Source organism: Mesoplodon mirus (assembly GCF_964341445.2).
Source record: "Mesoplodon mirus genome assembly, chromosome: 16".
Taxonomy (NCBI): Eukaryota; Metazoa; Chordata; class Mammalia; order Artiodactyla; family Ziphiidae; genus Mesoplodon; species Mesoplodon mirus.
The window spans coordinates 51,418,739-51,435,781 of NC_138992.1; the positions used below are offsets into that span (position 1 = coordinate 51,418,739).

The following is a 17,043-nucleotide window of genomic DNA, read 5'->3' on the forward strand; positions in this document are numbered from 1 at the left end:
AGGATGATAAACCAGGCAGTCTGATTAAGACTTTCAGTTCTTCATATGATAGTGTATCTTTACCATTTTTCTATATGTTATTTTTTGGTCATTGGAGGAGGTCAAATTCACCTCAAATCTGTAGAGAGCCAGCTCCTGTGGTGGAATTTGCTACAATGGATTCCATTTCTCTGGAGTAAAAAAAAAAAAAAAAAAAAAGCTTTTCCCTTTATTTCCTGTGATACCTTTTTCAAGGGCTTTCATGTCCAATTGAAATCTCTGCTTAGGGCTCTCATCAGGCTCCCTGGTACATTCTATTTGCGGTTACCACCATTTGCGCTGCTGACTCCAGGAACAAGTTAATGGATGGCTGTGGTATCAACCAAGAATCTCAGTGGCAGTTTTGACATTCACAGTTATGACTTTTACCACCTTGGAAATTGAGGCTGCGGGGCTCATCTCCCTTGGACAGGAGTAATGTTCTTTCATAACTTTACTGGGAGGCTTGAGCCATGGCAAGAGGAATGGAGGTGAAGAATAAAGAGGAATCTCCTGGTAAGAAAGATCATTAACCATTGGCAGATTCCCCTGGGAGCCTTGAAACTCTTTCTCCAACTGGGAGTGGAGCTAGGCGTAGGGATGGTAGCTTTTTGGCCAAGGCAGAGTAGGGTGTCTCAGCCCTGCTCTGTTATGATTCCACAGTCAACCTCATCATACTTCACATTGCAAGGGAATGCACACAACTCTGGATGTTTCTATTAAAATAAGAAAAATGATTTTCTGAAAAGAGATACTTCCAAACTCAATTGTTTTCACGTTGGAAGATTTGCTCATCTCAGTTCCAACCCTATGTAGTGAAGGGACGTAAATTTAAGAAAAACTAGCAAGTGGCTGCTCAGCTGTCTCTTTCAATTGTCTTCTTTAGTCGCTTGCTAATAGCTGTTAAATCTTACAGAGAAACTGTGCATCTGCCAAGAACACAGACGAGGGAGGCAAGTAATCAGTCACAGAGTTATCCAGCTTCCCATCTCAATCCTCAGCCCTGCTCTTTGTAGAATTCTAATGTCATTTATCTTTTTTCCTCCATTTTAAATGAAGCTATCAGAGCCAGTACATTTCTGGGCGGTCTTTTGATTACCAGTCACAATAAGTTGTTCAGAGTGTGAATGGTGCTGAATAACATAACACATGTATTTGTGGGGCTGCCCCAGTAGGTTGAGATGAGCAGTCGACTTTTGTCCTCACCTGCCTACCCTGCCCACCACCCCGCCTCCCTCCAGTCCACACTGCTCACCTGTGCCCCACATTCTCACACCCATTTTGATCCCAGGTGCAACCTCACCCCTCTCCTCTGCCCTGTCTTAGTCAAACACTTGAGGTTCATTTAGCCTAACTTGTAGCTAATGTCTGATACAGGTTTGGAAACAATAACTCATGTTTGCATGTGTTGCTTAACTGTGTTTCTGCTCTTCCCAGTGACAAACTTGTCTGGCAGATAATCTCCTGCCTGAGTTCCTGTCTTGGTAACCTCAGGCCCTCTCAGACACAGCTCTCCATCCTTCTGGTTTAGAAAAAATTCTGGCTCTTAATGTCAGAATTTAATGACCTCCACGGTCACATGCTGACAAAATTGTGTGATGCAAATTGTCTGCCTGGGCTACTCAACATTAAGTCCTCCTGGATTGTATTGAAAGTTCCACCTGACTGGCTAGGCTGTGTTTTAGGGCAGGCATTCATGATAGTGTCCCTCTAACTCTACAGCTATGGCTGTCTTACAAGAGCATGGTTTTATAATTCCAGGTCCCAGACTCTCCTGGGCTACTCCCTAAGTTAACTGTGCAGGATCTAGCCATGACCCCAAACCTGATGGGTACAGTTTTGTTAAAGAGTGCAATGGTTTCCACAATGCTGAGTCCACTGGTGAATTATTAGTTTAACATGACCTTTGAAGGGCTGACCCAGTTGATTTTTATTTCCCCAAAATATTTTCTCCTCTGGGTTTCATACCACTTAGTGTAACTATCTCACTAGTTGTTTCTTTTGAGTCTCCTTTGCTAGTTTCCGACTTCAAATATTAGTGTGTTCCAGAGCCCACTTCTTGGAATTCTTCTCTTTTCGATCTTTAATTATTCCTTTGGTGTTTGCTCTCATCCAGTCTCATGGCTTTGAGTACCATCTACATACTGATGACTCACAGATGTGGACACCCAGTCCAGACCTCCCACTGAACTCCCGATTGGGTATTCATCTGTCTACTTGACATATTCACTTGGATGCCTAATAGATATCTCAACTTTAGTATGTCCAAAAGCTACACTTCTAATCTCTACCACCTACCTTGGCCTACTGTAACCTCTGCTGTGGGTATTCCTTGGCTCACTTAACTGCAACTTCATATGTCCAGATGCTCAGTCCAAAATCCTTGGAGACATCTATGGTAGATAGTCTGGCCATCATCAGTTCCTTCTCTCCACCCATCAAGAGATGAAGTCTATGCTCCTCATTTTACATATGGACTGGCCTTGTGACTTGCTTTGATGAATAGAATATGTGACAGATGTGACATTGTACAATTTCCAACCCAGATTTTACAAGAATAGGCAGCATCTTCTTCCTTCTTGAACTAAGTCACTATGTGAAATTCTGACTAATCTGAGCCCACTGTGCTGTGATAAAGTCTAAGCTTACTGCAGGGCAAAACCATGTGGAGAAAGATGCTTGGCCACCACAGCTGTTCTAGCCAGCCCCAGCTGATGTACCAGATATGTAAGTGTAGAAGCCATCTTGGACCTCACACAGAACAGAACCACTCAACTGAACCCAGCTCAGATTGCTGGATATGACAAATAATACATTTTTTAAGCCAGTAAATTTTATGTAGCAGTAGAAAATAATATCCTTGACTCTGTACTTTCTCTTACAGTCCACATTCAATCTGTCAGTAAGTCTGTTGGCTCTACTTTCAAAATATATCCATAACATAACCATTGTTTTCATCTCAGATGCTACCACTTCATCTGAGTCACCAAAATCTCCTGCCTGTTTTCCCATGTTCCTCCCTTGTTCTTTTATAAACTGTTCTCAACATAAAGCTAAAGTGACCCTTTAAAATTTAAGTCCTGTAATGGTACTCCTTTGCTTAAAACCTTCCAAAGACCCTCCATTTCACTCAGAGTAAAAGCCAAAGAGGGCTTCCCTGGTGGCACAGTGGTTGAGAGTCAGCCTCCTGATGCGGGGGACGCGGGTTCGTGCCCCGCTCTGGGAGGATCCCACATGCCACGGGGCGGCTGGGCCCGTGGGCCATGGCCGCTGAGACTGCGCGTCCGGAGCCTGTACTCCACAACGGGAGAGGCCACAACAGTGAGAGGCCCGCGTACTGCAAAAAGAAAAAAAAAAAAGCCAAAGAACTACAATGGTCTACAAGGCTTTACATGACTTGGTGCCCCCCATTAAATCTCTACCATTTGCTTGGGGAAAATCAGCCTCCCTGCTTTTTCTTAACCACATGGGTATGTTTTTGCTTTAGGGCCTTCGTGCTGCTAGCTGCTCTGCACAGGACAATTTTCTCCCAGGTAAAACCTTACCTGCTTATCACCTCCTTCAAATCTTTGCTCATATGTTACCTTCTCAGCTAGGTCTTCATGGACCACCCTATTGTAAATTGCAACACTTATCCCCTTCCCACTCCTTTATACCTCTTTCCTTGCTTTACATTTTCTTTAACACCTACCTTCTAACTTATGGTTAATTTCATTGTTTATTTTTGTTTATTATCATTTATCTTACACTTGAAGACCAGGTCAGGGATTCTTACACATTGGGTTAGCTGCTATATTCTCAGTTCCCAGAACAAACTCCAGTAGGTGTTTTGTTAATTACTTGATGAATGATTGTATCAGTGAATCTGTGTTTTCTTCTCGTCCATTAAACTCACTAGCTGTCTCTAATATAGGCTGAAGTTGGTCAATCCCTGGACCAGCTCTGTTTATAGAGGCTTAGAGATAAGTCATTCTTTGAGGCTTTGAGATTGTGTGGTCCATTCAAAATTGCTGGGGTTAGAAATTCTTCTCCAAGTCTCCATCATTCTACCATATACTCTTAGGGCTGACCCCATGTGAGATTCTTATTTTGCCTTTCTTCTCTCTCTGTCTCTCTCTGTCTCTCTGTCTCTATCATTTTGAGTTGTGGCTAACATTTGGTTTCTCTCTTGGCTCCTAATAAATTCTAGTGGTGCTATCTCAAGATCCATCATGGAGACCAGATGACTGGGTGGTGCAGTTGCCTTCCCAGACTTTTTCAGTCAATATCCCAGGACTGGAGCTTTGTTCTGGATCTGGGTCTATGCCCAATACTCATAACTTGACCACTGGATGACAACTCTCTCGGGCCAGACTGAGTATACAATACCTGTCTGATAACTGCCTGCACACAGTATTCTCATCTACACACAAAACTATTTTTTCTTGCTTTTTATTTCTTTAACATTATATTTAAAAAATATGTTTGATTTTTCAGTTAACATGGATGTCTGGTATTACTTATTTCTTTCACAGTATCTTTATGTGTTTTTTTTCGTGCCACATGTTTCAACTTTTTTACACTCAATTTAGGTTGTATTTTCAAATATTAATCATATAATATTTCTTTTCTTAACCCTCTAAACATGGGATGTGTTATATTGAGTGTAGGTAATGAAGAGTAAAAAAAAATGAGAAAAACAAAGTCTTCAGCAAATCAAGCAATTAGAAGTTACAGTTCTACTTAAGTTCTTCTAGAATTGTCACAATATCATAATAATGCCTTCACCCTGATGTTGTGGATAGTTTTAGTAAGAACAGCACTCAAGGTGCCTGTAATAGTTGCTAGGCAATCCAACTCAAAATGCTATTTCACACATGATTATCTGTATTTTGTGGGTCATCCTCTGCTTCCTTTTCAAACTTGGCTATTGGTTGGTGTATCATTTTCTTAAAAGTACATCCTGATACATTTACTGTACCCAGACTCATTATGACTAGCTGTCCTGCAGTGATAGATTCTCTCTGTTAAGAGTCAGGAACACAAAACCTCTGCCTTCTCTTTCTGTCATGTACTACACTCTGCACACTGAGGCTATAACCTGCGCTTTATTCAAAACTATTCTGTTACTATTTGTAGCTCACTACACTATGCCCTTTTAAAGCAGCAGCAGCAGCAAAGTGGCTGAAATACAGCTTTAAGTACAAGGGGACAGTTATTGTCAGGCAAGCGCCATTGTCTTTCTACTGGCTCACTAATCTGTAGTCAGAAGAACTGCTATCCTCAGGCATTCATGATTAGTTATTTTATTGCACCACTTTAAGGGCTCATAAATTTTGACATTTTTGTTTTTGAAGATCAGATGACTTCAGCTGCTCTCCCCCCTGCACCCTGCTCCTTCCACTCTTCTCTGCACTGTGCACTCCTAATCCTGCAGTTAGCCCTGGCAGGGACCACTTCTCCATGTAGGGCTCTTGGCCTGAGCTGAACTGTAAGACAAATGTTAATGTAGTTGCCCTTTTAGAAAATTAACATTTTAATAACCATGATGACTAAGAGTCTAGTTCTAAAGATGAAGGGCTGTATCTATTTAACTGGTTTTACACAACACTGAACACAAAACTCCTCATTCTTGCCTGCGTGAGTGCTTTTGTGTTTATCATCTACCACTGGTAAAATCTACTTTTAAAATCTGTCTCTCTCTCTTTTGGGTTATAAAATTCTCATTAAAGAAAATTTGCATTAGGTACTAAAGTTGCAATAAGAATATTATCCATATCCTCACTGTCCAAAGACAATTACAGCTAATATATTGACCTCTATTTTTTCTCTGCATATATTTGTTTCATTTGTACATAGCTTTGTTTTTCTGTTTCTATAATACATACTGTTTATGTAATTAGATGCTATTATATATGCTGTGTATATAATTTTGCTTTTCTTCTACTCATATCTTAAATCTTTTCTCTTGTAACTTGAATACCTTGTGAACATTCCATCTACTGGGTGTGTCATATCAATTACTGCATAATATTTTGGTTGAATCAGATTACTCAATATTATGAATAAAACTGCAAAGAAAATCTGGGAATAATTTCATTTTTTTTTTTTTACATTTTTAAGTATTTGGGATTATTTACTTAGACATACTTCCAGAAATGGAATTACTTAGTCAAAAGATATGAATATTTTAAGATACTGGATAGTGTTTGAAGGAATAAAGACATAAATTTGATAATGAAGCACCTACGCCTTACTTTACTCTCTGGATTAGAAAGTAAACAGCAGGATCCCAGAATGTTAGAAATGGGAATAAATAAAAAAAATGATTTGACGATTCCTTTATGTTATTATGAGAAAACTGGGCTTCAAAGAGGTTAGATTGCTTATAATTACATAGGTGGCATGGGCAGGTAGTTGCAGACACAGGACGTGGTTGCATGTTTCCAAACTTCCAATTCAGTGCGCCTTCTAATGACCACTAATATCTTTTCAGACTGAGTAATTCCGAAACATAAGTGGAGATTTTGCTGGAGAGAAGATGTTTCAAACAAATACTAAATTGCAAACTATACAGCAGCTCAGTTTCATTTGCAATGTAATGTTCTTAACTCAGAACAAGCTCCTTGTCCTTTGATTCCAGCAAAGAATAAACATACATTAAATACATTTCAATACTTCAATTTGGAAGGATATCTCCCAGTGCTCTATTCTTATATTTAACAATACCAATAGGATGAATTATCAATCATGTCATCATTCCACTAGAAAGGAATTTTGAAAGTTTAATAGAGTCAATTAATTTTCAAAAGGATGAATTTTAGTTCAAAGAATTTATCATACACAGCTGACTGATAATCTGGTGAGACTATGTTGCCTTTTTTGCCCTCATCTGTCTAGACATCAAAAAAGGAAGCATTTGTTTTTTAGTACTTAACTGAGTCAGAAGAATTATTCTTGCAAAGACATCAAAAGTTTTATGTAATTTTTACAAGAAAATTGTGGACTATTTTCTGATTAATATATTTAAAGACAACCAAAGTCTATAACAAACTTATAAACTTTACTTTTTTATTGTGCAGAACTTGCTTATAATTAAATCTTTCTATAACTCAACATTTTCTATTACCTTACAATTTGTGATATTTTCAAACTTTAATTGACTAGGGAAAATACTTTTTTTTGAAAATACTTTTTTATAAAGTATTTTTATAGATACTTTTTTTATAAAGATGGTAAAATTAGTTAATTTTATAAAATAGTCATATGTGGTACAAAAAAACAATGACATTGTAAAGTTGAGACAATATGATAGAGTAAAAAGAGCTATTTAATTTCTCACTAATCCAATCACATCCATCTATTATACATATTCATTTTATCCTCTCCTCTCCTCATTTTGTATGGGCTCAGACATTCTTCTACATCATGACACATTTCTTCTTACATTTTTTCCAGTTGTTAGAAAATAAGCAGTTAATCTGGTCATAAAGCATCCTCCTATGTGTGATGGGAATGTTACAGAAGCCCTGGTGTTTCAGAGGAACAGTCAGTGAGGCAGTACAAAGGTTAACCTCTGGGGCAGGAGTGTAATAAAAGGATCTTTCCATCAGTCTAACACAAGCCAGTCCTTAATTATCACTCTCAATTGTACTTTAAAAAATGGAGACAAAAACCTAAGAATTTAAAACTTAATACTTCCTCTTGAATATAAGGGAAGAGATATCCCTCCCCTCCTTTTGAGCATTTACTTTAGAAAACATGTCATTGTAAGGACTTTCTTCTTTCTTTGAAATATATATAAATCATTTTGAAGATTAGATAGGGTTTTATGACCTAGGCATGTCTATTCTCTAGGACCCAGGAGTCATCTCTTTGAAATTTAAATATCAAGGGAGATAGCACTCCTATCCCCCCATTTCTGTGGGAAGGTAGAGTCTAATTTAGGTGTCCCAAGGTGTGAAACTACTACCTGTCACAAAGATATGAGAAGATTAATTTTCCTGTGGATAAATCCTACTACCAATTGGTTAACACAGATGGTCACCCTAATTACCTGGTGAATTTACAATGAACTATGCATGATGAATGGTGCTGTCAGGCCTCTTACTTGAAGAATAGTTATGGTATATCCTGAGAACATGTATGAAATGGGTTATAGCTGCTTCAGGATATAAAAGAGTGAGATTCCTTTCTGTCTTTGCAATCTCTTAGTGGATTACCTGTGATGAGTATGGCATTCTGGATTAATGCTTATTCAATAATCAGTATTTTCTTTCTCTACTAACTTTGTGCAGAGGATTTCTGGGTTTGGAGAAGATTTTGTTTTTAATTATGTTAAAAGCAGTGTAAAGAGAGGGTACCACTCCCAGAGTAGAAAATTTTTAGGCTTTAATTTGATTTGTTTAAAAATAGGACTTTAGACACATCTCAATTTTTTTTCATGCTCCCTTCCATGTAATCTTGTGGAATGGGCAACATATCCTGGAATTTTTAATTTATGTATAGATTGAGAAGATGGAAATGATATGAGCCTTTTTGGGTAAAAGAGGAATAAACTAACTCTTCAAAAATAAACACAATCAGATTAGAAGCTCATGGCCTTAAACTCTCTACCAAGGGCTATCCTAAAATAACAGGTTACTGTAATGATCAAAAAAATAAAAGAATGAAAACATATGAAATCAGCACTGATAGTGAAGATACTCTCTCTTGTGACCAAGCAAGATGTCTTTTGGAAGATAAAATCCGGAAAGCACCTTCCTCTCAGGCAGGGAACACTCCCCCAGTGACCCAGCCATGAGAGATGCTCACCATCCTCCTATGCTCTGGTGGGGACCAGCAGTGTTACTGTCAGTGCTCTAACTCTAATACCCCATCATGAAAGCATGAAAAGCACAGGTGAGACACAGGGAATATATAACACAAAGACAATAACACCTGAGTACTCTTGATGAGGAGGCTTTGGTTCAACAGAAAATCCCGTTTTCACAAATAAAAGAAAGCAACTATTTCATGACAGGCAGGAGCTTCTAAAGTACGGTAAACCTACCAGCTAGAAGAAAAGAGTTGTGTGTCTTAATCTACACCTGCCAACTGTGAGGATGAGGTGAAATTTCAGTGCTTTCTCTCCCCTACTAGGTTTATCATTCCTTTTCCATTTCTCCCAATTCCAGAGGAAGAATATTAAGTAACAGGTCAAGAGACCCCTGTGTGAAAGGTCATAAACATCTAAGCATGGTCTTTTTTCTTCCAGTCTCTGGAGCTGGGTAGACAAGAAAACCAAGGGCTTAGCCCTCTCCTCCCAGCATGCATCTATGTGGGTGATTTGAGCCGAGGCTGCTCTACAGATCTAGCCATTTTGTGACATCACTCTTTCTGAGTTTCATGCAGTTTGTCCCAGGATGGTAAATTGCTTTGGGAGAAGCAGAAAGAAAGACTGTGTGGTTTGTTCTACTGAAGTTTATCCTTGGCTTTTGTTGAGAGACTTCATAGTAAAACTCCCACTAGTTTAAAAATATTGTGTGTGTGTGCATGTGTGTGTGTATTGTAAAACTATTACTGAGGGTGGTATCTACTATGCTGTTTAGATGATTTCATATGCGATTAATACTTCTCTCAGAAGAGAGAATTAGGGAAAAAATAGTTCCTCATCACAGATTGGAGTACTCTCTTTTAATAGATGATTATGTAAATTATCATGTACCCCCTTTTTGCATTGACTGCTAGGAATCTCATCGATAAGTTTGATGCCCAATTTTAATACCTTATTATTAAATACAGTTTTTAAGTATAATTTGCCTGATCCTACCCAGTCACCCCACTTCTAACTCATATCTCATTCTTGGTTCTTACCTCTTCTTAAAATTTGTTGTATCATTTTGCTTCCTTTGATTTTATCATAAATTGCCTCAATTCAAACAAATAGAACTGTAATATTTCAAAAAACCTTAGAGATGAATTCTCTGCATCAAGGACTGTACCATCCAGTCTCCTTATACCAGTACCATGTACTTTCTATATACAAGAAAATATTCATGGATATTTATGCATTAAAAACATAACAGAAGACTGCAAATAGGTCATCCTTTAACCTAGCAGAGAATTGCCTGCAGCAGAACTATTTTAATGGGTATTGTGTCAGCATTTCTTTTACACATTTCACATTAAAATGTTTATAAATTGCATTCACTTAGTATTGAAATACGAGGTATATACTATAAGTAAGTGTAATCGGTTTTTTTTTGAAAGTCTCCTCTTTAGGCAGTTATAAGAAACATTAACCTATTTAGTTAACTGTTCAAATTTTAGCAACATTATCATAGTTCACAGCTCATTTTAAATAACTTCTTAAAATAATTTATTATAGACCTTTTCTTTGAATCATCATAATAATGAGAATAACTAAAATGTGGAAAACATCTATAACAGTTCCAGGCTCCTTAAACACATATCATCTTTCAGGAAACTTTTCTTCTTCCTTTATGCAGCTGGAAGAGCTAAGGAATAAGAGATCCAATTCGAACCACTGGTGAAGATTTGCCAGTTTTAGGATCCAGGCCACTTAACCCTCTCTTCATCAAGCATATGCACAATTTTGAAGCTTCCACAAAGTGAGCGTTTGGAACCTTTTCTGCTTCAGCAGCATTTTATGTTTGCTTGGGAAGTGTGAATTAAAGAGAAGGCACCCTCAATTACCCAGATATATGGATGTTCAACTTTGAGTTCTAGAAGTAGGCACTGTTTTGTGTGTATATTCTCTTGTGGATATTGGCAACTACACTTTTCATGATAGTAAGTTCGTTGCCCAGGGAAGATTGGATCAGGAGCAAAAAGAGATCGCAGTTGCTACACAGACCCAGCAACAACTGAATTTTAAGTTGAACCTTGTAGGCATGTCAATGCTGGGCTTGTATACATTTCAGGACAGTATGCATTAGTGCAGGGGGTAGGAATACATTTCCTTGTCCTCCTCACAGTCCACTTAAAACCCCCAGAGCCCATTCCTAGACGGCTTCCTGAGTGGGCTTACCTGACTAGGCAGGTGAAATGGAAGCTTTTACCAGTGCAAAGGGAGGCACTGACACTGGAAGGTTTAAACTTCTGAAACTGAAGGTGTATTATCCTTGACATTATAAAAGAAGACGTAAAATAAATAAAATAATCAATAACAAATTGGTAAACATTTCTCAGCAAACAGAGCAAGTTAATTCAGTGGAGATGTACGGGTCATTTTTCCTCCATAATGATGTTTGGTATTTAGCATTAGCTGAAATTAGTTTCTATTGCTTTCATTTCTATTGTCAAGGTTCTATGAGACACTGTGTGTCACCTGAGGGTCCCCCTTTCCCATGATGTGCCAGAGTTACCATGAAAGATGAAAATAGAACTCATGTAGGTCAAGTGGTAAACAAATTACTAGAGATGTTTTGCTGTAGAGTCACCTTGCTCAGCTCACACTCTGAAAGTTTTTTGATCATTGACATTCCTATAATTTAACCCATATTCATGGCTATCACCTCTAACTGTGGTGATCTTAAAATGGTAATACTATAGGTTACCCTGTGACAATCTTAAGGAGTCTTAAAGGTACTTGCATTGGCAATCCTGATTCCCATGGTCATCTCTGTGAGGTGAGAAGTTGCTATGAAAAACAACTGTATAAAACAATAAAACCACGTTTGGGAATAATATCTAGTAATATCCATGAAATGAGTGGGATGAAACTTGATGTTTTATGTGTCTTACTGAGCTGTGTTCCCTGTGACCCAGAGGGCTTCCTCTTGGTGTTAAAACCTGTGCTGTTCAGCTCTGATAAAATATCTGTGTGCTCTGGTTGTCAGCTTTACTCACATCAGAGAGGAAACGTCTGTCTCCTTTGCAAGCAGAAGCAAAACCATCATACAGTTATTCTTAGTTAGCAATTGTTTAGCATTAATTGGAACTTGGCATGCTTGGAAACTCACTTTATTTCACAGCACCATAGACACTGTGTAATGTATAAAACACATTTGAAGCAGCAATTTCTTAAAAGTTACAATATTCTTTCTAGAGAATGGATTTGCTCTTCACCATTAGGACTAGATCCAATATTTATGGAATGTTCACAAATGATTAATTATGTGTCATTTACAAATAGCCTCTAATAGGAGACATTTTCATTATAAGTGCTATTTTAATGAATTGTCTGTCTCTATGGATTCATGTGCAAGACTGCAATAATTTCTTTTTACTTCCTTCCGCCAACCCCAAACATGACCGTGTGGCTGCTCATCATGCTTTCCTATTTCTTCGGCAGAATCATGTGATCATTCCCTAGGAACCTTGGACATATCTGTGACTCTCACTCACACCCCATTTCCAGTCACTCATCATATTAAAATGGCTCCTTGTTCCCTGCAGAATAAAAGCCAAATGCCCTTAGTCTGATAAGCAGCCAGATAAGGATGCTGACAGCCTGAGCCACCATAGCATGGTGGTCCAAGTGGTCTACCCTAGCTCTCACCATGAGATGCTCATCTTCATCTCTGTGTCTGTGTCCCTGCAAATGTTCTCTGGCTGGCATGCCCTTCTTCCCCTTTGTCTGCAGAGTGAATGCCTGTGTTCAGAAGTTGCTCGAGAAGCATCCAGACTTTTCACTCCCTCTCCACCAGGCAGAATCTATAGCTCTCTCATTTATTTCCTTACAGAAATATATACATACTTCATTTATGTTCCTTATTTATATGTATATCTAACTCATGTATAAGATATTAATATATTGAAGCTTTACTCAGTTTTTTAAAAATTGTGTCTTCTATGTGTACCATGTTAACTTAGCACATGACAAAATCTTAGTGAAAGTTGTTTGGCTAAACTGAAAATCCTGTTAAAAGAAGTAACAAATCAAAGCAACGCCTCAGTGAATATCCCATGTAAATACTACTTTGTGGTTGATGATGCAGGTAAAATGGACATAAGTGAAGAAGAAAGTCGGATAGCAGATCACTGACATCCCTAATAGTGTAAATAGATACAGAGACATAGTAGTTTAGGGCAAAAGGTAGATCAGAGGTTACCTATAGCCATAAAATTAGTTTACTTTTATTTTATTATGCTCTCTCCTTGCCCGTCAGCCTTGGAATTTTCTGTGCCATTTGTCTAGAAGAACAGCCACCTTAGTGCTTAGACCATAGTAGACTCACAATAAATATGTCTTGTATGAAAGAATGAATGAATGAACAAATGAAATTGTTCCAGCTCTTTCATTTTACAGATAATGAAACAGACCCAAAGATGTAAAAAATAGGAAAGCAGAAACCACCTCTTTTCAAGCTGCTACTTTATTCCCCACAATGAGCTAAGTGCTTTCATCTCAATTATTCCATTTTACAGTATCAAGATAACTTATACAACTATTATGTTAGATAAAGAACTTGAAACTCAAAGCCTGTGCCCTATGATCACACAGATTGGTGGTAACTCTTGTTTTTATACTAAGTACAGTGTGCAGGCTTTCTTTTGCCACCTGCTGGCATGATAACCATGGACAGAAACATCATTGATTATTGGTTTTGGTGGGCAGGATCTCTGCTTTTTAGGATCTGCATTGTTTAGATGGTAGCAGTAAATATGGGGAGTTGTGATCAAGTGTCAAGGTCTTTAGAGTTGAAAGCTGAAAACCAGTGTTCCGTTCCTAATCTTGTTACCTTTCTTCGGGCAAATCCTTTTTTGTCTTGGAAACTTAGTTTTCTCATCTATAAATCAAGGCACATAATACCAACCTTGTGGAGTTCTGTGGTGAACAGATGAATAATGACTATGAAAACACATTTTGTCTACATAAAAGTAAAGTATTATTATTAGAGCTTATGTAAGAATGAGGTCATGTGTATGAAAGGGCTTTCTCGGCTGCACGCTCACTCTCTTTTGTTCCCTCTGTTATCGTTTTGCAATTTCATAACAGCCCAGCCTTCTTTTGTGTAAACAGATGAAAATAGGATAAATAAATATTTCCCCACTAATGTGATTTGTATACAATATATCAGATTTAAATAAACTTCTGCTTCTAATTCTTCTGAATTCACAATTCAGCAAAACTTAGTAATAGAGAAATAACAGATAAAAAGACATTTGTTTCTTGTCATAAGCTATTCTTGAAAGAAAATCAAAACACTCCAAGAACAAGAAAAATATGAAAATTAACCTCATCACACAGACAGTGGTAGCTCTTTGATGAGAATAAAAGCCACTGACAGCTTTTTCTGGTAATAATTGAAATTATGACTTTTCAAACGTTCTGCATTAGCTGCAGCTCTATGCATACATTTTAAAATCAATCTGATCAAAAATTATTTGCTTTTCTCAGTTTTTTAAACATTGTCCTTTACCTCAAACAAGGTACAGAAAGCATCATTTGCCTTTTGTTGATGACTTCATCTCTGATCTTTAACATCAATACTGCCTTATGACCAATTATCAACAATTGTTAAGTCCTGTAGCTTTCCCTTTTTATATAAAAATTTTTATTAAAATTAAATAAATGTACACAGCCAAAGTGAAAACAGCAATTAAGATATATTTCCAATGTATTTTTTAAGACCACTGATGGTCATACATTCGAGAATCCTGGGACATTAGGCTTGAAAAGGACCTTAGAACTCATCTAGTTCTGACCCTTTTATTTTATAGCCTGAGAAATGAAGCTCTGAGTGGCTGAAAAGGAGATTTTCTAATTTTCTGAGAACAAAGACAAGGAAACAGCTCCAAACTATCTTTTGAGCACTCTTCTTGCTATACTATATCAGAATATAATCAATTTCGATATGTATAACTCAATTCTCCTTTATCCAAATGATATCAGGGAAAAGGGAGCCTTGCTCAGCACTTACATTAGCTTTTTGGATGCGAACACTGACAGAATGAAGATTATGTATCTGGGACAGGACCAAATAAATTGGATGATAGGAGATCTCAATAGCCTGGAACAATTGGCTAAATCTAACAAAAGGGAATTTAACAGAGAGAGATGTAAAGTCAGCACTTAGATTACAAAAACCAATGGCAAAACTACATGAAGTGGGACATATGGCTTAGCGGCAGAGCACTATTTTTTCTTTAAAGTGGCCGTTTTTAAAGGAACCAAAATTTCCATGAGTTTAATCTTGATGTTTCCTCCAAATCAACTGAATTTTCTGTAACCTAATAGAAGTATATATAGAACAATAAAGATGCTAAGTATAGTCTACTCCGTTTACCTGGAATTGAGATTATAGGCATACACATTGATAAACTGGGGGGCATGTAGAAGAGAAAGACCAGAGTGTTAAGTTGACTTAGATCCAAATATATGAGGAAAGTTTAAAGGAACTGTTAATGCCTCTCTAGAAAAGAGAAGGATTGCATTTGTTTTTTGGTGAAATGGAGATGAAATGAACATGTCCTTTGTAACAAAGGGGCTGAATGATCTGTTGGAAAGAACTCAGGGCATGGCATCAGAAAGCATGAGTTTGAGTATTGGCACCATCATTTATCAGTGGTGTGACCTAAGAAATATCTCTAAGAAACTGCATATGAGGCTCTTGATCTGTAAGATGAGAGTAGCAATATCTACATTGCAGGATTGTTGTGAACATTAAATTAAATTCAATAACATATGTAAAATATGTGTAGCACATGGCATGCAGTAGTTAACAAATATTAACCTTTCCACCACTTGTTAGGTAGAGTCACGAGACATTCTTTTATTAGATTTTATTAGAGGAATATCTTGTAGAAGGGTTGTTTAAGCAAAGATGACAAGGTTAGGAGAGATCGCTGCCAATGCTTCTTGATATATTTATATGTTGGCCACCAGCATTTTGTTGTACTTTGTGCCAGTTAGAATTGCTCTTCAAAATATTTGATTCCTTATAGGTTATATTGTCTTTTAAAGTTGCAAGAATTTTTCACTACTACATATCATAAAATAGTGTTTGCTTACTTACCTATAAAGTGCAGAAAGGGGCCTCTTATTTCCAAGTTTTGGTCTGTATGGTTTGGGTTCTCCTGCCATGTTGATATCTGAAAACATAAAATAAAATAGTACTGATTAAGAAAATATTAAACCTTTTAAGAAAAGTAAATCATGAAGTTGTATTTTTATTTTTGTCATTTGTCTATGCAAAAGTTATATGCCATTCATTCATTCACAAGTATTTATTGAGCACCTCCTCTAGGCCAGGCACTGTTTGAGATACATCATGCACCAAACAGGGTAGATCCATGCCCTCGTGGGACTTATCTTCTATGGGGAGGGGGCTTGAGAGATAGATATTAAACCACAAACATAACAAATAAGAAAGCTATATAACATATCTGAAGGTGAAAAGTACTATGAAAAAAATGTTGAACAAGGTGGGGGATCAGGAATTCTTACTAAAAATAGAAAGAGTGAGAGACAGAGAGAGAGAATGAGATATCCTACTGATTTGGAGTTTTGCCAGGAACGTCTCAGTTTGTATAGACATTTTCGTGGAATAAAGCATTTTTCCTAAGATGAATTGTTATATTTTATTTGGTGATATCTTCTCCGAGTGTTAGAAGGGTGGAACTGTAAAGCATACCAGCTTTATTGAGGAAACAACAAAATGCACTCAGCCACTGGAATGTGCAGCTACACTCTGTGCAGCTACTCTACACTCTGTGCAGCCACTGGAATGTGCAGTTACACTCTTGTCTTCATGAACTAAAACTATAATAAAGTCTCTAAGATAAGACAAGAAGATGGTTAAGTACATGACAAAAGAGTATTTCCAAATAATTGACCAATCTTAATCTTAAAAAAATGTGTAAAACTGTTATGAGGTTGGGTGGTAAAAGTTTGGGAAATGACATAAACAATTTGATTTAATAAAGTTAAAATTTTAAGAGGATGATAAAAAAAGAAAATCTAAAGGAGGTGAACTTCAAGAAAACTTTGAAAGAAGTGAGGGACATTATTCTGGCAGAAAAGAAAGGCAAAGTTCTGTTTCTTGTACAGGGGACTAAATATGCTGTCCAGGGATGGATGAGCCACCCATCATTAAA

General features: G+C 37.3%; 1 protein-coding gene across 1 annotated transcript in view; it reads right to left on the reverse strand.

Annotated features, from left to right (window-relative positions):
• RALYL (RALY RNA binding protein like) overlaps nt 1-17,043 on the reverse strand; it is a gene marked incomplete at its 5' end in the record, with an annotated part of 468,135 nt that overhangs the window by 141,696 nt on the left and 309,396 nt on the right. The window contains one exon of the mRNA XM_082601851.1: nt 15,963-16,038. Within this exon, the coding sequence (XP_082457977.1) occupies nt 15,963-16,038 (76 nt within the window). The remainder of the gene's footprint in view (nt 1-15,962; nt 16,039-17,043) is intronic.